The sequence below is a fragment of the Sabethes cyaneus genome, chromosome 1 (genome assembly GCF_943734655.1).
Source record: "Sabethes cyaneus chromosome 1, idSabCyanKW18_F2, whole genome shotgun sequence".
In the NCBI taxonomy this organism is placed as follows: Eukaryota; Metazoa; Arthropoda; class Insecta; order Diptera; family Culicidae; genus Sabethes; species Sabethes cyaneus.
The window spans coordinates 88,361,434-88,386,504 of NC_071353.1; the positions used below are offsets into that span (position 1 = coordinate 88,361,434).

The window sequence follows — 25,071 nt, forward strand, 5'->3', positions numbered from 1 at the left end:
CTGTTCATTTTACCCACCGTTCCTGTACATAAAAAAGCCTTAACCAATTCTTGGAGGAAAACAAAAAATATATAATATCCAATCAATTTTTTGATTATTTTTTTAAGACGCATTCGGCTTACAAAGAAAATATTCATCTAGGTTTTTATAAATCAACTTAGAGATAAGTGAAGGTTACTTTACTTTTTGTTCTTACAATGATTGTAAGATTGTAAGATTACAATTATTGTAAGAACAAAAAGTAAAGTATCCAAAGGTATTTAAGAGTCATTCTAGTTCATACGTTAGCACGACGTAATTGAAGTTATAGGTTTGATGTTGAGAGTAATATCTGAGGCGCTATTTACATTCATTATAATCGAATTTTCTCAACGTGCACGCAGTCTACCCTATTTTTTACAGCAAATAACGAATCAATGACAAATGCAAACATCAAGATAAGAAATAAATTACCTGTCATTGGCAATGGTGGTAGCTTTCGTGTTGAGACACTGTTCTTCTTGTAATAATCGTTTATAGATTTTGACTTTGCACTGCCATTTTGTTTGACATGACCATCAAGAATCGTTTTCTTACTCCTTAAATATTGCTGACGTTTACTTATGCGGAAAATGTTGCAAATTTTTTGTTTTAAATTAATCGAAAAATTATTCTTGTTGCAATCTTCCCTTTTATTGGAAATTTTGAAACGTGTTCGGCGATGATCGCAATCGAGTGTATATGTCTGGGTATGTTTTGATGATACGCGTTTTTTGCTTTCAAAATCTTTTGTTGAAGATATTTGCCCTTCATTGATCATAAATTCTGTATTTTGAAATGGTCCTGAAATGAAGAAAGGTATGAAAATTAATTTTGTTTGAAAACATATATAGATCATTCCGCAACAAATTTACGCGTTCTTAAAAAAATTGACAGTTATTGTTTATTGGAAACTGTACGAATTGATATAGGTCTGCCGTCACGGTCACACAGAAAATATATAACAAACGACGTCGTTGCACAACACAGCCGTTTGGCTTTCTATTTTTTTTTAATTTTTGATGTAGGACTACGTCTTTCAGGAAGGTAGGGTGGCATAGGGGGTAATTCCAAAAAATCTTTCTCGAAAAGTGGTCAGGTTTTGAACGCTAATAGCTTCAGGTTTCAGGTATCAGCATCTTTGGCTCGAGCAGCACGTTGCTCACAATAATGTGGAAGATTTGTGCCTTGCCCATCTTGCCCGTATAATCATTTACCTGATGAGGATGGGAAGGAAAACAGGAGGAATAGGAAGGGGTGGGTGAGGAATTTGGACAAACACAAACACATACATACCGAGAGATTTTTATACCCCCGAGAGGATACTGCAATCCTTGGTAGTTAATTTATCAATAGTATACCCCCTGGGGGGGTATACTCATGATAAATAAGAGCCTAAAGCTCAATACCGCTTTCGGTAAGAAACATCAAAATGTCTCGTAATTTCAGTTTTCTAAAATCCGATTCATTTAAGACGTTCATTTAAGGACCCAAGAATCCTATGACGCAATTGTGCTATTGCAGGACAGTTGAAAATTACATGATATGGTGTACCGTAGTCGGATTCACATAAATTACAATGAAACGATTCAGCTCGCTGAATCGTAGCCATATGGTAATTTAGTCTGCAGTGACCAGTCAGTGATCTGACAAAAATACTGCAATTTACCTTTGAGTGTTACAAAAGAAATTTCGCAACCTTCTCACAAGGCTTAACAATGAAACTTTTCGTTTGACGACAAGTTTCAAGATTTTTCCAATAACGTTCATGTTCAGATGAAAACCAAGATCGAATCTTTTGTCTTATCCAACATGCCGCAATTGGTAAAGCAGGTTCCAGTTCGAAAACCGACTTTTTTGCTCCAAATCTTGCTAGTTGTTCAGCCTATTCATTTCCGGTTATACCAGAATGGCCAGGATCCCAAACCAGATGAACGGCATTTAGAATGCTTAGTTCTTCTAATTGGATGTGGCAGGCGATTGGAAACGTTGCTGCAGAAACTGTGCCAGCTCGTGCGTGCTGAAGATCGTAGAGCCTTTGCATAGGCTTTCCGGGCCTGCTTGAAAGGCTCCACGCCACCCCTCCGACGTCTATTCCAGGCTCTCCTGCATCATTTCTTTAGTTCCGCGAGATGAGAGTTCACCATGGTGTTCCTCTAGTCGTTTTAATAGTTTTTAGCGGGAAAGCTACTTCAAAAGCTTCCGCAATTAAAGATGTTGTGACATCTACAGCGACATCCAAGTCTATCGATGATTCAATCGTCGATTCGAATCCTTGAAATTTCGTCGCCAGTTCCTCCGCAAAGAGTTTCCAGTTGGAAAATCCCGGATTGCGAAATGTTGCAGCGTTCAAGGAGACACTCAAATGATCAAAATATGGGTCATTCCACGCGAAGTGTCCGAGTCACCTGTAATCGACCTTCACGGATTTCAACCAAATTTGGTCAGATTGTTCGTTTTGGGCGAAAAAGCACAAATCCCAAGTTTGGCGCCGATTGGATTTTTTACTTAAGAAACACTCATCACCCCGAGGTATTCTTAGCCGATTCCGAGATGCAGCGTTTTGAAATAAACAACACCCAATTTATCATGTAAAATTACAAGCAAAATAAAATTTTTGAAACATGAGTAATCTAAAGGCACTTTACACTGTTGTGGAAACACATAAACAGTATGTAACATAGTCTTCCCTAACAGTGATACCAACTATTATTAGGACACTATCAATCCATATTAATATTTTATATCAATATTAACATGTACGGCATCAACAGTATTAATATATTTTTATTTCTCTTAATAATTCTTTCCTTCTGCTGTTATTGCTTATTTCTATGACACTATCTTGAATGTTGTCCCTGATTTTGATTCGGAAATAGTTTTCATTATAAAACAGTGTTGGTACCAGAAGGAATTGCAGGAATTCAAAATTTGTTTTCCTTCGCAGCATTCTGCTGCCGACACGAATTTCACATTAAGTTAGCAATTATTTAGCGCCCAGTTGTGAAGTTGTTTGGGTGTCTGTACAGTCTTAAATGAATCTACCCGTAAATAAGTCGGATTTAGCTAAAGCTATGTTGAAACTAAAAACTCAAAATGCCCCTAAAGTGTACAAACTCAGATTTTGAGTAGTTTTTCAACCAAAAAATGGTAGTAGGAACTTGACAGTGCGTTATTTGTCACAGAGAATAATTCAATTATTGCTAACCAAAATTGATTTTTTTACCCAAAATTTAAGTTATTGCTTGTAACCAAAATTGATTTTTTTACCCAAAATTTAAGTTTGTACACTTGGGCATTTTGGGTAATTTCAACCTAGCTTTAGCTAAATCCGACCTATTTAAGGGTAGAATCATTTAAGAGTGTATGGTTACACCTAGAGTGACTATATATGTATAGACTGGCGACAATGTCAAAATTGGAATTAAATTGTCTGTCAGTGTCATTCCAATCGAGTAGACGACCAATCCAACGCGTATGCAGGAAAGAAAAAGAAAATACACATTGCATACTTTTGGGATGACATGTCGCTACTCTGTATATAGTCACTCTAGTTACACCCTGTAGACTAGCTCGTGTTGCCAATCTTTTTATTGTTCCTCCTAATCCGTCACTCGGTTCTTAATCAAAATCGATCAAAAGATAATCTTCATCAAAATCGCAACCATGCTCCTTACAAATTCGATGAAGTGTCGCTGGAAAACGTGGAAGGTAGTTGTATTGTGTCTAAAGTGTCTGAAATTATGATACAATTTACAGGCAAAAGTTGATCAATTCCATCCCCCGCTTCTTCTTTCGTTGCGCATTACACTTCCGCCTTCATTTAAGTCAGTTGCGGTAGTAAGTGAATTCAACTTTCGAAAAGCCGATTTTAACACACTAAATCAATCACTGATAAATGTGAATTGGTCAGAATTTGACCATATCGGGAATGTGGACCACGGTGTTGAATATTTTAACGAAAAGCTGCATAGATGTTTTGTTCGCATGTACCTGCTCCCCGGCCGCGCAGGAAACCACCATGGTCCAATCCGAGGCTACGATTTTTAAAGCGCCAGAGGGCTGTTGCCTTGAGAAGGTACACTAATAGGCGTAATCCCGTGACGAAGTCTGCTTTCAATCAGATAAGCAATGAGTATAGGGCTTATAACCGGCACCTGTATTCATGCTTCGTAAAGCGTACACAGGACGATTTGAGAAGAAACCCAAAACGATTTTGGTCGTTTGTGAATGATAAACGTAAACAAAATGGCCTTCCTTCTGATATGTTTTACGGAGACTTTCGGAGCTGATAATATCCAAACTACTTGCAACATGTTTGCTAGACACTTGTCTAGTGTATTTAGTTCGACAGCGGCTTCAGCTTCACAAATTGACGAAGCGATGCGTATTATTCCTGAAGATATTTTAGACTTTGGGCTTCCTCATTTCTCGACAGCGGACATTGAAGCGGGACTTCTGAAGTTGAAAACCAGCTTTAGTGCGGGTCCAGATGGAATCCCGTCTGTTGTACTCAAAAAATGTGCTGAAGCATTATGTAAGCCGTTGCATGTTGTCATTGCAACATGTCGCTCGAACAGCGCAAGTTTCCAGAGTCTTGGAAAAGGTCCTACATCTTTCCTATCTACAAAAAGGGAGATAAGCGTGACGTAACAAACTACCGTGGAATTACTTCGCTATGTGCCGGTTCGAAGCTTTTGGAGATCCTCGTGGGAAAACTGCTGTTTAGTAAAGTGAAGTCTTACATTTCCATAGAGCAACATGGTTTTTTTCCTAAACGCTCAATTAACACGAATCTACTGCTTTGCTAAAAGCTTTTTTTCATAAGCTTCCAGATATTACCGACCTGTCACAATACTTAACTTTTTTGTCTATATCATTTAAAACAAGTTGTACTCACCTGGTTTAGAACCAAGAATCACCCGCACCGCAGTATTTGTTCATTACCTTTAAGCTATTGGTACATCAGTACCTCAATGATATTTTTGCACATCTTAAACCGAAGTCATCGTACATGTAAGCAATGAGATCTTATCTGATGCATTGAACATGTAAGTACGGATTTGATTTATTCTCATCCGACATACGAGTTTGTGTCAATTGTGACTGAATTTCTGTGTCGTAAATAAGTTTGCATTTTAATGCAATGCATTTTAATGCATTCGTTAATTTTAATGATAATGTTGACTTCATGGAATGATATGCAGTACCTTTGTTAGCATTCCGGTACGCTCAACGGTACGTACGTTCAGAGATGGACATACCATCTACCAGAGCTGCGGCAACACACACGAGCTGGGTACAGCTTTCATAGTGATGGGCGAGATGCGGAAACGGGTGATTGGGTGGTGGCCAATCAATCCTCGAATGTGCAGGTTGAGAATCAAAGGCCGATTCTTCAACATAAGCATCATCAACGTGCACAGCCCTCACCTCAGAAGTACCGATGACGACAAGGATGAATTCTACGCGCAGTTGGAGAGTGAATACGACCGCTGCCCAAAACATGATATCAAGATCGTCATCGGGGATTTCAATGCTCAGGTCGGCCAGGAGGAGGAATACAAACCGGTGATTGGAAGGTTCAGTGCACACCAGCGAACCAATGAAATGGGCCTAAGACTTATCGACTTTGCCGCCTCCAAGAATATGGCCGTACGTAGTACCTTTTTCCAGCACAGAATCCACCATAAGTACACCTGGAGGTCACCAAATCAGACAGAATCACAGATCGACCACGTTTTGATCGACAGTCGGCACTTCTCAGACATTATCGACGTCAGATCCTATCGAAGCGCTAACGTTGACTCGGACCACTACCTAGTGATGGTTAAGATGCGCCCAAGACTCTCCGTTGTGAACAACATTCGGTACCGACGCCAGCCTCGGTTAGATCTCGCGCGGCTGAAGCAGCCAGACGTCGCCGCAAACTACGCGCATTCACTCGAAGCTGCACTGCCGGAAGAGGACGAGCTGGACGAAGCCCCTCTCGAGGACTGTTGGAACACTATCAAAACAGCCATCAGCAGTGTAGCGGAGAGCTCCATCGGGCATGTGGCCCGGAATCAGCGGAACGATTGGTTTGACGATGAATGTAGGAGGGTGATGGATGAGGAGAACGCTGCGCGGGCGGCCAAGATGCGCAGTGCCACACGTCAGAACGTGGAAAGACACAAACAGAAGAAGATGCAGCGAAACCAAATCTTTCGGGAGAAAAAGCGCAACCTGGAAGAGCAGGAATATGCGGAGTTGGAGCGGCTGCATCGTTCTCAGGAAACGCGGAAGTTCTACCAGAAACTGAACGGATCCCGCAAAGGCTTTGTGCCGCGAGCCGAAATGTGTCGGGATAAGACTGGCAGTATTCTGACGGACGATCGTGAGGTGACGGATAGGTGGAAGCAGCACTTCGACGAACACCTAAATGGCGCCCAGGCGGAAAACCATGGCGGCGGGGAAAGCGATTTCGACGGTGCAGCAAACGGGGAAGAGGTGCCAGCCCCAACGATAGGCGAAGTTAAGGAGGCCATCATGCAGCTAAAGAACAACAAGTCAGCTGGAAAAGATGGCATCGGAGCGGAGCTTATTAAAATGGGACCAGAAAAGCTGGCCGTTTGTCTACACCGACTAATTGTTAGAATTTGGGATACGGAACAGCTACCGGAGGAGTGGAAAGATGGGGTTATCTGCCCGATCTACAAAAAGGGCGACAAGTTGGACTGTGAGAACTATCGAGCGATCACCGTTCTCAATGCCGCTTATAAAGTGCTGTCCCAAATCATTTTCCGCCGTCTATCACAAATTGCGAATAGATTTGTGGGAACTTATCAAGCCGGCTTCGTCGAAGGTCGGTCTACAACGGATCAAATATTTACACTGCGGCAAATCCTCCAAAAGGGCCGTGAATACAGAGTTCCCACGCATCATTTATTCGTTGACTTCAAAGCTGCATATGATACCATCGACCGGAAAGAGCTATGGAAAATCATGGACGAGAACAGCTTCCCCAGGAAGCTCATCAAACTGATTAAATCTACGATGGATGGTACGCAGTGCTGTGTTCGGATTTCGGATGGATTGTCAAGTTCATTCGAATCACACAGAGGGCTTCGTCAAGGTGATGGTCTTTCATGCCTGCTGTTCAACATAGCGCTACAAGGTGTTATGAACCGAGCGGATATCAACACGCGGGGCACGATATTCAACAAATCTAGTCAATTCGTCTGCTTTGCCGATGACATGGATATTATCGGCAGAACATCTGTGGCAGTGGCTGAACAGTACACCAGACTAAAGCGCGAAGCAGAAAAGATTGGGTTAAAGGTAAATACGTCTAAAACAAAGTACATGCTGGCCAGCGGAACCGAGGCCGAACGACACCGCTTGGGCAGTAGTATATTGATCGACGGCGATGAGTTTGAGGTAGTCGATGAATTTGTCTACCTTGGCTCACTGGTAACGGCGGACAATGATACCAGCCGTGAGATTCGGAGGCGTATTATCAGCGGAAGTCGTGCTTACTATGGGCTCCACAAGCAATTGCGGTCGAGCAGACTAAGTCCCCGTACAAAGTGCACCCTGTACAAGACGCTTATTAGACCGGTTGTTCTCTACGGGCATGAAACATGGACAATGCTCGAGGAGGACCTGCGAGTGCTCGGAGTTTTCGAACGACGAGTGCTAAGAACGATCTTCGGCGGCGTACAGGAGAACGGAATATGGAGGCGGAGGATGAACCATGAACTCGCACAGCTCTATGGCGAACCCAGTATCCAGAAGGTGGCTAAAGCTGGACGGATGCGATGGGCAGGGCATGTTGCAAGAATGCCGGACAACTGCCCTGCAAAGATGGTGTTCGCCTCAAATCCGGTAGGAACAAGACGGCCAGGAGCGCAGCGAGCAAGATGGTTAGACCAGGTGGAGCGAGATCTGGCGGAGAGTACTCGGTGTCCGAGGAATTGGAGAGCGGTAGCCCTCAACCGAGTTACATGGAGAAATTTTGTTCAACAGGCTTTGTCTTAGGACGGCAAGCCACCTAAGTAAGTTGTTAGCATTCCGTGGTACAGATTGTTCTAAATATACATTAGAATACGTTATATGCATATTCATATTTGATTACATGGAGATAATATTATTAAAGAGTGCTTCTTCAAACAGATCTTTTATTGTCTTGTCAATATGTCTTAATCATTATATGCTTGCTGCTTAATATTTAGGCGGGCTTATTTGAATTATTAACATTTTTAAAACAGTTAACAAGGTAATAGTAAAAGTTTTTCAAAGCAGATAATAGTTTTTTGAATATTCCGCCACAATAAAAATAAGTTCAATTTTAACAAAAGAAATAAATAGTTATTTAAATTTAAAATAAAAGCGAAGAAGCCGTTAATTTTTTTGGTTGACAAATCTGCATTAAGAACGTATCCTTGAAATCTCTCTATTTTCTTGTTTTTTTTGTAAAGAAATAACAACAGATTTGAACGTGTTTTGATGCAAATCATATTTTAATGCACCTAGAATCTCATGATTATCACTGCTTGTATATAAATCTAAAACGATGTCATATAAGACATTTTGCAAAACATAATCCGATGAAAACTGTAATTAAATACGATTACATCTTCATGATAGCCATTGTTGATAACTAGTGCACCACAACAGCTCTTGTGTGTGACTGGGTTAAAAGCGTATGTGCCAATTCGCTAATATGGCAGTGACGTTATAGCACTGCACGATCTCTTTTACACTCGCAGTGCTGCCCATATGGAAGTGTGCGAGAAAATTGTTAAACAGTTTTCTGTCTTTTTATTCTCTCCCACTTCCCCCTGCGTCGCAGTAAATGGCTTTACTGTCAAAGTGTCAACCATAGATTGAAGTCTGCTATAAATAGATGAAAGCTTTGAGTATGGCGACAAGTATTGTGCAATCGTAAAGGGTGGTTTTTTCTCCGAGTTTAGTTATGCGTCAGTTTCAATTTCCATTCTAATTCGAAGCTCATTATTAGTAAACTGGATTCAAAAAACAGAAACTTTACTACAAAACAGACCGACAGAACTTTGCTGGATTCCGCGTCATGCTGGAGTCAAGGTTATGAAGCAGCTAATCAATTAGCCGCTAACGATAGAAACAATACACCAATTTCAAGAGCAATTCCAGCAGAACTCGCTATGAAAGAAATGAAACGTAGGATCCAACAACATTGGGACAACCAGTGGTTTTCAATGCAAGACGTAAAACTGCGAGCTACGCCGGCGATCAACGTATTCTAACCGGACTGAGAAATGGACATACGAGACTAACACATAGCTTTTTACTTAACAAAGATTCATCACCATTGTGCGATTATTGCGGAACAACAATTAACGTACGACATCTTCTCCTCGACTGCAGAAAATATATGGACGCCAAACGAAAATGTAATGTTGACGAAGTAACATTACAAAGAATCCTATGTAACGAAAGTTATAGTAAAGAAAAAGTGATAAAGTACTTAAAAGAATGTAATTTGTACATTGCACAATCAATTATGAAACTGTAAGAAAATAAACGCCAACTCTCTTTTGGTACAGACACGAATGAATCGCTGATGTAGTGTCTGAAATTAATAAAAAAAATCGAATTACTGCGGTTTTTACAGCAATTTTTAAATTCGAGCGTTTTCGACGACTTTTAGATTTTAAATAGTTTTCTAGGTGATTTTTGAATTAACGTGGTTTCTTTACAGAATTTTTCGTATTACCATGATTTTTTACGGTTTTACGCGCCATGATCCCTCGTGGAAAAAAGACTTGAGTGTATTACAAAAACCAGAATAGGAAAAAAGTTCATAAAGTTTCAAAATAAATATTAATAAAAAAGCGAACACATTTTCATTCGAGCAAGTTTAATTAGTAATAAAATGTAAAGAAATTTTTTTAAAAATTTATAACTTAGGCAATTATTTAGCGGTGAGTATGTTAGTAGAACCTCAAAGGAATTTTCCGTTTTATTCTGCTATACAACAAATTCATGAAAGTAAATATTTTGTATACGAATCACACGCGTGTAAATATTTCTCATTTAATCTCGCATAATAACTTTGAGTTAAATCTGCCGAACTAATTGACAACACTAAAAGGCGACGGTGGACATCAGAGGGTTAATATATTACTTTTTATTGAAATCGCAAAATGATTTGATAGTATTTTAACTTGTTTAGAGGGATTATTACGGTTAACCTATCTTGATATCCGTTTGCCATATCATGTTAAGGGGAAACCGAAAGTGGCTCAAAGATGGCTGGATAAATGGCTACCATTCGAAGCATGTATTGTTTTGCGCCTTAAAAATGCATCTGTATTGGCAGAGCACGCTTTCGCCACGTAATCAGTGCTTCCAGCGCTGTTATAATGTCCTAAAACTTGTAATTCAATTTATCGATCTGCTGTGTATCAATAAACGCTCAGCAAAACATAATTGCTAATGGAAATAAATTTAACTGAACATATCGATCATTACGTGTTCATAAAAGCGACCAATGTATAATTTGGAATTAGTTAATAGATATTTGGTTACGCACATATTTCGTTGAACTAGCGATTTCCGAAAAAGCAGCAACACAGTATCAAACTTTCGTCACATCAATGAGCTTTTAAAGAGCTTTCAACTTTCGCCGCATCCATGAGCTTAGTGTGAAATAAACAAACAAAACGCAAACGCAGGAATCAAAAACGCAATCCGATGCAAGCGGATTAATTAAACATCCTAGTGATCCTACGCATTATTCAGTTGCTGCTGTTAATTTTTATTCAATCGGAATGCCTTGATAAAGAAAACAAACCCTTTTTCGGGATGTTTGTAGTCAGTGCGGTTGGCTGCGGATCAGCTGTTTATGTTTGCAAGCTCCGCTATTTGACATATATTACCAATACTAATGCAATATTCAAATAAACGTTTAGGTTTTTAACGAACACATGAGATGTACAGTACAGTGTTTGTCGCACTAACACAATAACGTTAGCCACTTTCGGTTCCGCCTTAAATAGAAATATTCATTAAATAACATCAGTATAACACATTGAGTTATCCGTTAACAAAACAAGTTATCTTGTAGATATCGCTTTGTGATCAAGCTTTGCTCGGGTATCTCTGTAAGGTTCCAAACACTTTAATCCCGTCAATCTCCATTTGATCCAAGCGGGCTCCTACGAATTTCAGTCTGAAATTTTCATGAATTGCACACACGCACACCGTGTGTGTACCTGTTCCTGCCAACACGCACTCTGGTGGCCGAGATTCTGCAAACTTCGAAAATCCAATTTTTTCGTTCGGGAACTTTTCTTTACACAGGGCATATATTTCCTTCCAAAACTAAACGCTTCTGCTTTAAAACACGAGTGATCAGTATTTTGCGTTTTGCTTTACGCAAGCGTATGGTATTGTTGCACCGTTGACATTATGTCACCGCTGCTGCTGGTCATCTCGCATGGTTAAAGGCACGAGAAACTGGGAATTGCTAGTTTCAAAACACTATATCTCGAGATCGGCGGGGGTGATGAGTGTTTCTTAAGTAAAAAAGACCGAGGAACACGATGGTGTTGAAATTTTCGAGATCAAATTGTCTTCATTGAAAGAAAAAAGCAAATTTAGTTTTCAAATCGAAAATAACAATATTTGGCAGCTGTTGCTAAAAACTGATACCGTGGACCCCCTTTCGTTTGACCGTTTTTAATCTGGACACTTTTTAATTTGAACCCCGCTGGTTTGCACGATGTGCAAATTAAAAATGGTTCAAATGTCATTCTCAACATGGCATCATTTGCCTTCGCAGACAATGCACATAAACACGATTTGTTTGTACTGATCTAGCGTGTTTAATCCTAGTTTAATCAGTTTCACATTTCGTTTCCCAACGATTACGATAGGAATCCGATCGAAGAATAACATATTCGCTGCTTGCAACTACCAACTAAACGAGACTAAATCAAACCACCAAAACAATAACAAAGAGCAGGGCGGCCAGTTCATACAAGTTTCAGTATATTTAGGGTTGCTAGTCGTTCAAATTAAAAACGAAACCCGTTAGTTTGCATGAGGAATCGTTCAAACGAACGGGGGTTCACTGTATCTTTGATGATGATGATGATGATGGTCCCACCTCATACCCCTACAACGGTTTGAGCGGGACGATTTATCTAATTAAGATATTTATGATATAACAATGTAGCCAGGTGATAAAAACAAATAGCGAACTGGCTTCTAATACAGACATACCAAACTTTCAAGTGAATATCAAAATTTCAAAAAATGTCCAAGGCTAGTCCAAAACGTTTCCAACCCGAAAATTATCTGGACTTGATTAGGAATCGAACCTAATATTTTGAGCTACAGCTGGTCAGAATTGGTTCTAGATAACGATCTAGAACTACGAGGGAGATCCTGCAGTCTTTTGGTACTCGGTACCGTCGTGAGCGATGGTATACGAGTTCCAAAGTCCACAAGCGAACCCAAGCCTGTCCAGCTGCTGCTCCGAACCCTTTGTTCAGGACTTTAACCTGATCATTCAATTTCAAGATTATCTATGTCTGTTCTCGCGCGCGTGGCTCAAACATGTGTAGTCTTCTCTATACTTTTTAAATTAATAATAATAACAATTTTAAATCCATCATCATCAGTGAACATGATAACTTAATATATCCAAAAAATATACAAAAATTAAAAAATATACAATCTTCTTGAATCAATACAAAAAATAAATCAAATTACGTCTATAAAGTAGCTTTAATGTGTAAAATACATAGCCTTTTGAATTCTGCCATTGTTGCTGCACGTTTTATTTGTCGCGGCATCGAATTAAAAAAGTTAATTCCTTTGTACAACAGAGAGTTCTGTGATCTTCCAAACAAAAAATTAGGTGTTCTCGCATCTTCCGCGTTTCTAGTGTTGTACGTATGCAAATCACTTCCCCTTTCAATTCGATCACACAAATATCGAGGCAGCATTCCATTAAGAATTTTATAAAGAAACACCATTGTCAAAAAATAAACTCTTTGCTTCACAGAAAGCCATTGCAATGCGTCCAGCATAATATGTGAGGAAGTGTATCTATTACATCTTAAAATTAATCGCATAACTTTATTTTGTAAGCGCTGCAACTTCAATATTTGTGTTTCGTTTGCAAGGAACAAGATGGATGAACAAAAATCTATATGCGGTGAAATGATTGACTTATATAAAAGAATTTTACTACTAATTGTCAATTCATTTTTTAAGCGGCACAAAACACCGTACTTTTTCGCCATTTTCTTGATGACATTATCGATGTGAGACTTAAAATTTAACTTGCCATCAATGATTACTCCAAGATACTTTAGTTCATTTACGCGATCAATTGCCTCACCATCAATTACAACGTTTACGTCTGGTCTGGAGTTGGCTGAAATAATCATATATTTTGTCTTGGTAATGTTGAGTTTAAGCTGTTTAAACTTTAACCAATCCGAAAGATAATGTAAATCTTGGTTCAGAAGTGTTACAATTTCATTGGGATCCTTAGCCGCAATGAATAGAACAGTGTCGTCAGCAAATAAATTCATGTCGCAGAACCGTAAAACTCGTTTCATGTCATTTATATAAATTATGAACAAAAGCGGCCCTAATACACTCCCTTGCGGTACACCAAGTGTATTAGCTATGGACTCAGAATTAAAATTATCAAAGCGAGTCTTCTGAGTTCTATCACATAAATAGCTTTCAAACCATTTATATGCTAGCCCTCCAATACCAAATCGCTTCAAGGTTTGTAACAATAAGGGCCTGGAGATTGTTTCAAACGCGCGTTTTAGATCCAAAAATACAGCAAGAATAGTTTCTTTAGCTTCGATTTTTTCTTTCCATTTTGCTAGTACCAGATTTAATGCAGTTTCGCAAGAGTGTCCCTCTCGATACCCTGATTGCTCTGGAATTAACAAATGATGACTGTTTAAATAATTTATTAGCTGGCCTTTGACAACAAGTTCTAGGATTTTCTCTAATGTGTGCAATATGTTAATAGGACGGCACTCTTCGGCTTTATCCGTTCCATTAACTTTGGGAATAGGAATCACAAGCGATTCTTTCCAAACTTTAGGCACGTGCCCAGTTTGCAACGATTCATTAACAAGATCCAGCAAGTCGCGTCCGATGACATGAAAGCAATCTTGTATTACTTTTGCGTTGACATTGTCGATACCAGCCGATTTCTCTAAAGAAAAACAAATATCCTTCAACTCTGCAAAAGTAATAGGGCGAAATCCATCAAATCTGATATTAGAAATCGGCTGTATTATTTCGTGAGGTTCACTGACCAAATCAATACTTTGATTGATCAGCTGAACACTATCAACGAAATAACTGTTAAATTTATTCGCTATTACTCGACTCGATTGTTCTTCAGTGCCATTGAAAGTTATGGAGCGCGGGGAGTTATCTTTACATTTTATTAACTGTTTTAAAATTTTCCATAACTCTTTGCTGTTGTTTTGATGGTGATTAATCTTCCGTTGTATATAATCACATCGAGCCTTTTTCAAGGCTCGTGAATATACGTTACGCGCGACTGTGTATCTACTCCAATCATCACTACTATTACTTCTACGAAACTTCTTGTACTTTTTATCTCTTTTCCGTTTCAAACGTGTCAGATCTAAAGAGTACCAGTTGTTCGTATTATGTAGTTCCACATATTTTTCAATAACAAGCTTATTGGTACACTCTTTCAGCGTGTTGGTAAGAACAGCTGCCTTGTGGTCCACATCACCAGTTATTGGAAGAAAATCCAAGCTTCTCGAAACAAGCTGAGACACTGCTTGCTTCGAATATCTATTCCAGCACTTTATCTTTACTTTATCATCACGGGTTTGGTCATTCTTGATCAAAATAAAAATTGTCTCATGATCTGAAATTTTGTAATCGGCCTCTGTAACAGAATGTACCATGTCAAAGTTCGAAAACACGTGATCAATTAACGTTCGACTGTGTCTGGAAATTCTTGTAAATTGGCAAACTGTTTGTCTAAAGTTGTAAAAATCTGCTAACTGCTTTAATTGATTCGAATTTTGTCCACTAAGCCAATCAATATTAAAATCACCAGCAATAATATTTAGTTTATTTAAGTATATAAAATTATCCCACCAGTTGTCTAAAATTTCTAAAAAGCGCTGGTCACTTGAGCTAGGGGAATGATATATTATTCCATAATTTCCAATCGTCATGCCTCTTTCAACTGAAATCCCTAGAAACCAATTATTCTCAACAGATTCGTTTGTACGAATGTTGAATTTAATTGATTCCCTGGCGTAAATAGCAACACCACCAGTATGCCTGGAATGCGAAAGGCAAAAAGCAACTTTATAACCCGGTATACTATATTGGTTAAAGGCATTAGCGTCCACTATATGAGTTTCAGATAGTGCTACCAACATTGGACGTTTCATTTCTACAAGATGTCGCAAAGCAACATAATTTGTAGATAAACCAGCAATATTCAGATAGACTATTTCTAATTTCCCATCGCATTGCAATTCCTTTTGTTGCTATTTACTTGACAATATGTTGCTCTTTCTTTTTTCATACAGTCTCCGATAAACCGGACACTGTGAGCTAGATGCTGGATGTTTTACGTCCAAATTCATATTAAGTTCTTTATTTGATTTTATACAATTGACGCAATTCAGTTGAAGAGCAATCGGATGTTTTATGATTTCCACTACACTTAGAGCATGTTTCAGTATTAACACACTCCGTGCTTTTGTGGCCAAATTCTCCACATTTAAAGCAACGCAAAACATTAACGGCCTCTTTAACAGGACACTTATCCCACCCGATGCCTACTTTACCAGCATTCATCAAACTTTTATAAGTGTCTTTGTCAACTTCAATTACTACATTATATTTGTTATATTTGAAGCGTGGATTTTCATATTGCGCAATTATTTTTACTTCATTAATGCCGATGTTCTCGTTTTGACTCTTAAGCAAGTCAACGAAAACATCGGGGGAATACTGATCACTCATTCCTACAATTTTAACCTTCGGTTTAGCAATTGTAGGAATAACAGCGTTAAACTGTTCACCCAGATTGCTTTGAATGTCATTTTTCACGACTTCAATGTCATCCCCTATTGCACACTCAGCAATAATCGAACCATTTTTCCCGTTTCTAAAGTTACTAATTTTGTGTTTTTTTTGGATCTAATGTTCTTTTTAAAAAAGATCTTTTTCGGATTCCTTGGATAATTTTCCTTGAAAATCTAGAAGAAAGTTTGTTTCTAAACTTAATATCTTCGGAGACATAAGCAAAAGAATTTGGCAAAAATGGGGCTATTTATTGAAAAGAGGGGGGCTCCCATTAATCGAGGGGGTCCAATCGGCACCAAACTTGGGGTTTGTGCTTTTTCGCCCAAAACGAACAATCTGACCAAATTTGGTTGATATCCGAGAAGGTCGACTACACGTTTGTACTTTTTCTCGGTCACTTCACGTGGAATGACTCATATATAAAGCAATGATCAGATATTGGTGTCTCATTTGAAACATGCCATTGTGCCAACTCATGACTGATCCTGTTAGAGCAGAGTGTTATATCTAACACATCCTCTCTATCAGCTCGTATGAAAGTTGGACAATTGCCAATGTTGAGTATTCCAAGCAGGGGCGGACTAACATTCTAGCAGACATTCTAGCAGACATTCTAGCCACGTGACCAGCCCAGCGCAGACTGCCACACTGTACTATCGTCATTATAACAGCATGTTTGAATCGTTTGTTTGAGAAACCCCACAAACGCCATTTTTATGAAAATTGACTTTTTAAGTTTTCGAGTCCTTGTGGATATCTACACCTTCCCTCAAAATTCCAGACAAAGTTAGTTCCACGAACCCCTTTTAATTGGGGTTGCAAATATCCGTTTGTTTGAGAAACCCCAAATATCCATGTTTCCGATAATCACCTAGAGCGGCGCTGCGTTAGGTACAAAATTACTTACTTACTTACTTTAGTGGCAACGGTCCGTTACCGATCCTGCGCCGAACGAATTATAGTCCTCCAGTACCGTCGGTCCTGGGCTGCCGTTCTCCATCCCCACGAACACCAGCTGAACGTGCATCATCTTCGACAGCACACACCCACCGGGTGCGGGGTCTGCCTCGGAGTCTACGGCCTCTTCCTGGTTCTCTGCTGAAAATAGTTTTGGCTACTCTTTCATCGGGCATTCTGGCCACGTGTCCAGCCCACCGCAGCCTGCCACATTGCACTACCGTCACTATATCAGCATATTTGTATACTTGGTACAGCTCGTGATTCATGCGTCTGCGCCACACTCCATTTTCCATTTTGCCACCAAGTATAGATCGCAGAATTTTACGCTCAAAAACCCCAAGCACTCGCCGATCAGCTTCCTTTAGCGTCCATGATTCGTGTCCGTAAAGGGCCACCTGGAGGATTAGTGTTCTGTAGAGCGCCAGTTTTGTGCGAATTTGCAAACTACGGGACTTCAGCTGGCTACGTAATCCGTAGAAAGCCCGATTCGCGGCTGCAACTCGTCGTTTCACTTCGCGGCTTACATCGTTGTCACATGTCACGAGTGTACCAAGGTATATAAATTCCTCCACTACTTCATATCGTTCCCCATCTAACTCCACCTCGGCACCAACACCACTTGAGCTCCCACGTTCCCTACCAGCAACCATGTACTTCGTTTTGGCGGTATTAATGGTAAGTCCCAATCTCGCAGCTTCCCTTTTAAAGGGCCTAAAGGCCTCTTCTACTGCTCTACGGTTGATTCCGATGATATCGACGTCATCCGCAAAACCAAGAAGCATGTGAGATTTCGTGATGATAGTTCCATTCCTTTCCACGTTTGCTCTTCGTAATGCACCTTCCAAGGCAATGTTGAATAGCAGGTTAGAGAGTGCGTCCCCTTGCTTCAGTCCATCCAACGTCACGAAAGCAGCTGAGGTCTCACCCGCTATTCTAACGCATGATTTGGATCCATCCAGCGTCGCACGAATCAGCGTAACTAGTTTCGTCGGAAAACCATGTTCTAGCATTATCTGCCACAGCTCATTTCGTTTAACTGAATCGTACGCCGCTTTAAAGTCCACAAACAGATGGTGTGTCTGCAAGTTGTACTCCCGGAACTTGTCTAGCAACTGGCGCAGGGTAAACATCTGATCCGTCGTGGAGCGACCCTCACGAAAACCAGCTTGGTACTCGCCGACGAAGGACTCCGCTAACGGTCTCAGTCTGCAGAACAGGATACGGGAAAGCACCTTGTAGGCAGAATTGAGCAATGTAATTCCTCGATAGTTTTTACACTCCATTCGATGTCCCTTTTTGAAAATTGGGCAAATGAGGCCATCCAACCACTCCTCCGGCATTCGTTCTTCCTCCCAGATCCTGACAATGATCCGGTGGATTGCTTCGTACAGCGGCTCGCTCCCCGCTTTTAGAAGTTCAGCCGGGATACCGTCCTTCCCAGCAGCCTTACCGTTTTTCAGCGCACTGATTGCATTCTTAACCTCCTCCTGTGTTGGTGGCTCCACAGCTTGACCATCGCTTACAATTTCTATCCTGTCCCTGCTGATCTCCTCATTTACCTCTCCATTCAATAGTGTCTGGAAGTGCTCCTTCCACCTGGCTGCTACCGCCGTTTGGCGGTAAGCATGTTGCCAGCACTATCATTGCACATCACAGGCATGGCAAAATTCCTGCTTCTCACCGTTTTATAGAAACTCCGTGTGTCGTTGCTGGCGTATCGCTCCTCTGCGCCGGCAAGCACGTGCTCCTCGTACTCGCGTTTCTTTAGACGATGGATTCTTTTTTCCGCAGCTCTAGTCTCTCTGTATCTCTCTCTGTTTTGACGCGTTGCCGCAGTGAGCATGCGACTCCTGGCCTGGTTCTTTTCGTCTGTCACTCTCTGGCATTCGGCATCAAACCAGCTGTTACGCTGTCTTCCACGCGTCGTGCCTACCACCTCTCTCGCTGTTGTTTGGATGGCACCATGGATGTTCCTCCACAGCCCATTTATATCTTCTTCTTCTTCTACCTGCTGTTCTGCGATTCGCTGGTGAAGCTTCCTGGCGTACTCCACTGCAACGCCGTCTGCCGTTAACCGCTGGATGTTGAAACGCAGCGTCCTTTCAGTGCGAGCTTTCGCCGTGTTCGACAGCCTTGCGCGAATCTTACTCACTACGAGATAGTGGTCAGAGTTGATATTTGGTCCACGAAAAGACCGTACATCGATAACATCCGAAAAGTGTCGACCGTCAATCAAGACATGATCGATCTGAGAGCTAGAGTCTCCATTTGGATGCCTCCAGGTTTGTTTCCGAATATTCAAACGTGGAAAGTAGGTGCTACAGATCACCATCCCTCTGGCCGCGGCAAAATTTATGAGCCTCAGACCGTTATCATTGGTCGACAGATGCAGGCTATGTCTTCCAATAACTGGACGGAGACAATTCCTCCCTCCCGATCTGCGCGTTTGCATCTCCGATGATGATTTTCACGTCGTGTTTTAGGCACTCTCCATAGGTCCTCTCAAGCTTGGGTATGAAATGGAGAGAGTTACCTGGAAGGAGCGTCAAACATAGCTCTGGCTCTCTCAAGCTCCCACCTGGCGCCTCCACGCAGATCTAAGTCAAATGATGACGGTCGATGGCCTTACCCGGAAATGCTTCACGTACTTACTGAAGCAGCTAAGCTAGGAGGTGCGAACTAGAGCGCCTCTTCTCCAGGTGAGGGGCGGCTCACACAGCGTCTGTCTCGTAACGGGCGGCTGAATATGAAATGCTGTATCCCGCAAGCTATACCTAAGATGGCAGACCCATCAGCGGGATGTAGGTATCGCGACCCCGGTGAGGTAGTATACCGAAAACTCAATTACCACGAACAACGAACAAAGAAATTCAGGACGGAACAATCGGTATAGGACACGGCAAGGGACAAGGAAACGATTAAGGGATAATGATTGGAAACTTGGTACCTGGAATGTCCGAACTCTCCATGAACCGGCACGGGCTGGCTTGCTTGCTCGAGAGCTGCATCAACTCGGTGTGGAGATCGCTGCTATTCAGGAAGTTCGGTGGCCAAATTCCGGAGAAAGGGAGTTCCGTGCAGTAGACCCTATTGCAGGCACTTCTTTTAAGTACCACATCTACTACAGTGGCGGTAAGAAAGCTGAACATGGAGTCGGTTTCGTAGTGTTGGGAAAACAAAAGCAACGAGTTATCCGGTGGAGGCCCGTAGATGACCGTATATGCGTGTTGAGGATTAAGGGCAAATTCTTCAACTATAGCCTAATCAACTTATACGCACCGACAAATGATAAATCCGATGATGCTAAAGACGAGTTTTACGACAAGCTAGGTACAAAATTATCATTCAATATTTACGTGCAATGTTGTAAGCAGTTTTCCCAACACAATTCAATCGTATAAAATATCTTCGGAATCGAAAAATTACAAGTTGGACACAGTCAAAAAGAAGAAACATAGTGTTCGGCGGACTACAGAATACAAAGCGAAAGTTATTAAAAATAAAAGAACGGCGTATGAAATTAAAAAGAAAAGAATGTTTTAGCTGCAAAAGTGAGAGCTGATTGCAAATGCAGATAAGCTTGGATTAGTTGATCGACAAGACAAACCTAGATACAGTAAAAACTGTTGCAATCTCGTTCCGGAAATCGACAGACTAAACTATACATGCGTTTTACACAAAAGTAGTAACCCACTAATTACTATGGTTGCATAACATTTCGCCGAAGACCATATCGCGGAATAACGTTTCGCGGAATACCATTTCGCGGAAAACATTTTCGCGGAAAGTACTATTTCGCGGAAAGTACACGGAGAATAAAAATGTAGTTTCAACCATATTTATGGTTGTTTTACGCACAAACAAAAATTTCGTTTTGTTTCAAACTGAAATGTATGATTGAAATGAAAATATTTATTGTTACTTCAATGTCAACTTCAAATTTGAAAATACTTTACTTTTAATTCAAAACTGTTATTTACTTGATTCAAACAGAATCTTGTTTGGAAACAACAATATTTTCAGGTTGTTATAAAAATATTTTATTGAGGCTTAAAACAACAATCATTTTGTTTGAAACAAACTGGAGCTTTTTCGCTCCGTGTACCAAAACGCCGAAAACCCTTCCGCGGAAAGGACTATTCCGCGGAAAACCTTTTGGCGGAAAGAATCATTTCGCGGAAAACCATTTGGCGAAAAATATTGTTTCGCGGAGAACCATATTAGTAGCAAACGTTTCCTAGATGATTCAGGGCGAGCCGGCTGCAGGCAACAGCGAGTGTTCGCCGGTGACCCGCCGTCGGAAGCGCCGGCCACTGCGGGGGGGCAGCCCCCCGCAGAGATCACATCTGTCTAGGTCTATTCGTTTTCCTAGGTCTACTGACCTCTAGTTAGTTTTCCCTAGTCCTCGCATCGATTTAACTTTCGTTGAATACAAAGCGGCGAAGCCGCTTTTTGCGGCTTCCAAACTGAATGCACGGTGGTTCTCCGCCAAATAGTACTTTCGGCAAAAATTTTTTCCGCGAAATAGTACTTTCCGCAAAAATGTTTTCCGCGAAATGGTACTTTCCGCGAAAATGTTTTTCGCGAAATGGTTTTCCGCGAAACAGTATATTCCGCGTTATAGTCATCTGCGAATTGGTTTTCCCCGAAATGGTATTCGGCGAAATGTTATACAATCATTACAATACAATGTTAATAATAGCACAATATATAAATAAAAGGTTTAGTATTCTATTTATCTTTTTTGGTTACTCGTTGCATTTCCTAACGTGAGCAAAGGCCCAAACAGAATGCTGCGTCAACGAGTCCGTCAGCGTTATTCTGACAGTTTTCCCGTGGGTTTACTGTCAAATTGACGCTAACGGATGCGTTGACGCAGCATTCTGTTTGGGCCTTAATCCGTCGAGCACTCCCGAGTCACTGTAAAATCAATAGTTTATCCGTTCGAAGTATTTAAGGTGCTGTTCACGTATCTCCATTTCCTTTTGGTATTACGTAATTTGAGAACAGACTCATATTCTCAGATTCTACTCCATAATCCTAGTACGGTTGTTATCCTAGATCTAAAATGCTTATTTTCGGGTTATAATATCTTTAATTACTACTGGCAAAGTATCAAGGTATTGTTGGCGATGTGAATTCGTGTTACTCTGGTCCATTTATGCAATTCAAAACCCGCCGTTATTCCATTTACCTTTTATTTTTTTAGGTAAATGCAAACCATGATAAAAATTTCGATTAAAAAAGTACAAAACTTTTTCTAAAACTTGTAGCATTCTACTTCAAAATTTTTAATAAATAATATTTAGCGCCCCTCCATTCTTCTTCTTTTTAGCGGTACGTACTAAATTAACATCCCCAGTGATATATGATAGCAAATTACACACTATGAACATGGAAAGATCACAAGTTTGAATAAAAACGGCCTAAAACTACTCAAGTGCACTGTCAATTGCTCGTTTGTTTGAGAAACCCCAAATATCCTCCAACTTTAAAGCATTGTAATTTTAGCTAGAATCATAATTTTGATCAAAAGATAAGCCTACATAATATATTTTAGATACTATCATAGAACCTCATACCAAACAATATAAGGATTGGCTCAAAATTTTGAGAAAATCAGTTTTCTGTTGTTTTCAGATTCATTCGCATTCTTAATACAGCTCGTGGTTCATGCGTCTGCGCTACACTCCATTTTGCATTTTGCAAAATTTTACGCTAAAACCCCAAACACTCTTCGATCAGCTTCCTTTAGCGTCCATGATTCATGTCCGTAAAGGGCCACCGAGAGGAATAGCTACAGGACTTCAGCTACAAAACGCAATACGCAGAAAGGCAAATTCGCAGCTGCAATTGAACCGTTCCGAAATATAATGGTCTATTGACCATTTTTATCAAAAATGAGATTTTTGCGTAAATCGTATCTTTTTGTATAGATGTACTCTGCAAACAATAATCAAATTTCAAAAAAGTAGCTTTCCAATCTACTTTTTTCATGTTGAATTTTTGGTTTGGAACAGAATGACCATTCTGTTCCGCGCTATAGTGATCTATGTATGAATAAAATTTCAACAAAAGTTGGGATTTTTATATATTCTCATGTTGAATTCTTTTATACTCTGCCCATTAAAACAGTTGGTTTGGCGAAAATAATGGAATAGAATTTTTTATGGTTTTTTAGAGAATTACGTGTCCTGTAAAATTTGCTGAATGGTCAATAGACCACTATAATTCGGAACGGCTCAATTAGTCGTTTTATTTTGCGACTTACATCGTTGTCACATGTCACATATATATGAGTTCATCTACTACTTCACATCGTTCCCCATTCAGTTCCTCTTCGGCACCAACACCATTTGGATTTACACGCCATGTACTTCGTTTTGGCGGTGTTAATGGTAAGTCCTAATTTCCCAATTAAAGGACCTAAAGGCTTCTTTACCTGCTCTACTTTTGATTTCGGTGATATTCGCAAAATCAAAAAGCACGTGAGGTCTCATCCGCTATTCTGACTCGTAATTTTTACTCATGCAGCGTCACACTAATCAACGTGTCCTAGCGTTAACTGTCACAGCTCATTTCGTTTGACTGAATCGTATGCCGCCTTGAAATAATCCATAAAAAGATGATGAGTCTGCAAGTTGTACTCCCGGAACTCGTTAGTCTTACTAGACGCAGGGTAAATATCTGATCCATCGTGAAGCGACCCTCATGAAAACCAGCTTAGTGCTCGTCGACGAAGAACTCCGCTACCGGTCTCAGTCTACAATACAGGATAGGGAGAGCACCTTATAGGCAAAATTGAGCAACGTAATGCCACGATAGTGGCGAAATGAGGCCAATTAACCACTCCCCCGATATATATTTTCCACCCATATCCTGTTCCTGACAATGAGGCGGCGAATTGTTTCGAACAGCTGCTCGCTCCCCGCTTTTAGAAGTTCAGCCAGGATACTTTCCTTTACAGCAACCTTACCGTTTTTCAGCTCACTGATTGCCCTCTTAACCTTCTCCTGTGTTGGTAGCTCCACAGTTTGGCCGTCACTCACAATTCTTATCATGTACCTGCTGACCTTCGTGTTTACGTCTCTATTAAACAGCGTCTGGAAATACTCTTCCACCTGGCTGCTACAGTCGTCTTTCGCTGGTTGGGCCACCACCTCGGCCCAACTAGTGAAAGTGATTCGTTAGTTGGGCCAACTGACAGAAGGGAAAGATTTCATGAGGGGTGCATGCATCGTTTTTGTTGGTGTTACAATTTTGTAAAACATTGAATCATTATTGAGCTAATATCGGATTTTTGTTTGTTTGAAGCATAAAATGATGTTTGTTTTGAGAACAGGTGTAAAATGGACTTAAATATACATATATTTTAATGAGTTGAATATATTACTATGCCAGATATCTAAATAAGGATTGCACTAAGAAACACTGCAATAGTTCTGTACTCTAGCTGCGAAGTCTGCCATATACAAAAGCTACTTTTTCAAAAAGACCTAAGTAAGCTGATGTATTAAAGTGGATTTGCATAGCCGTAGACTTAGTCGTATTTAATCATTCAATACGTTGAGAACAATGTATCGGAAGCTACGCGACTTGAATTCTTTGAACTAATCGAAGTTTGGTAAAGCGAAATGGGTAATATGCGGATGTTTTTCTTTTTTAAATAATCTGTGAAAATTTCAAAATTTGATTACTGAAAATTAACGCGAATTACAAGTTCATACGCTTTTGCTTACCCCTTGAAAGAATTGACGAGTAATTGTCAGTTCTAACTTGACAACCAATTTTGAAATCCAGTTTCGTTTTAGTTGGGCCATAGTCCAACTAGCAAAGGCCCAACTAAAACGAAGCCCAAGTATTAGAGGCTCAACCAGCGAAATACGACTGTACCGTCGTTTTGTCAGTAAGCAGGTTGCCAGCGCTATCATTGCACATCACAGGCATGGCAAAATTCTTGGACCATTTTTCTTTTTTTTTTTTTTATTTGTTGTTCTACAG

The 25,071-nt window shown here is 40.4% G+C and overlaps 1 protein-coding gene across 2 annotated transcripts in view; it reads right to left on the minus strand.

Annotated features, from left to right (window-relative positions):
- LOC128733061 (uncharacterized) overlaps positions 1 to 25,071 on the minus strand; it is an 849,877-nt gene that overhangs the window by 569,069 nt on the left and 255,737 nt on the right. For both annotated transcript variants that reach the window (XM_053826645.1, XM_053826654.1), the window contains exon 3: positions 454 to 822. In XM_053826645.1, coding sequence (XP_053682620.1) covers positions 454 to 822 — 369 coding nt within the window. The remainder of the gene's footprint in view (positions 1 to 453; positions 823 to 25,071) is intronic.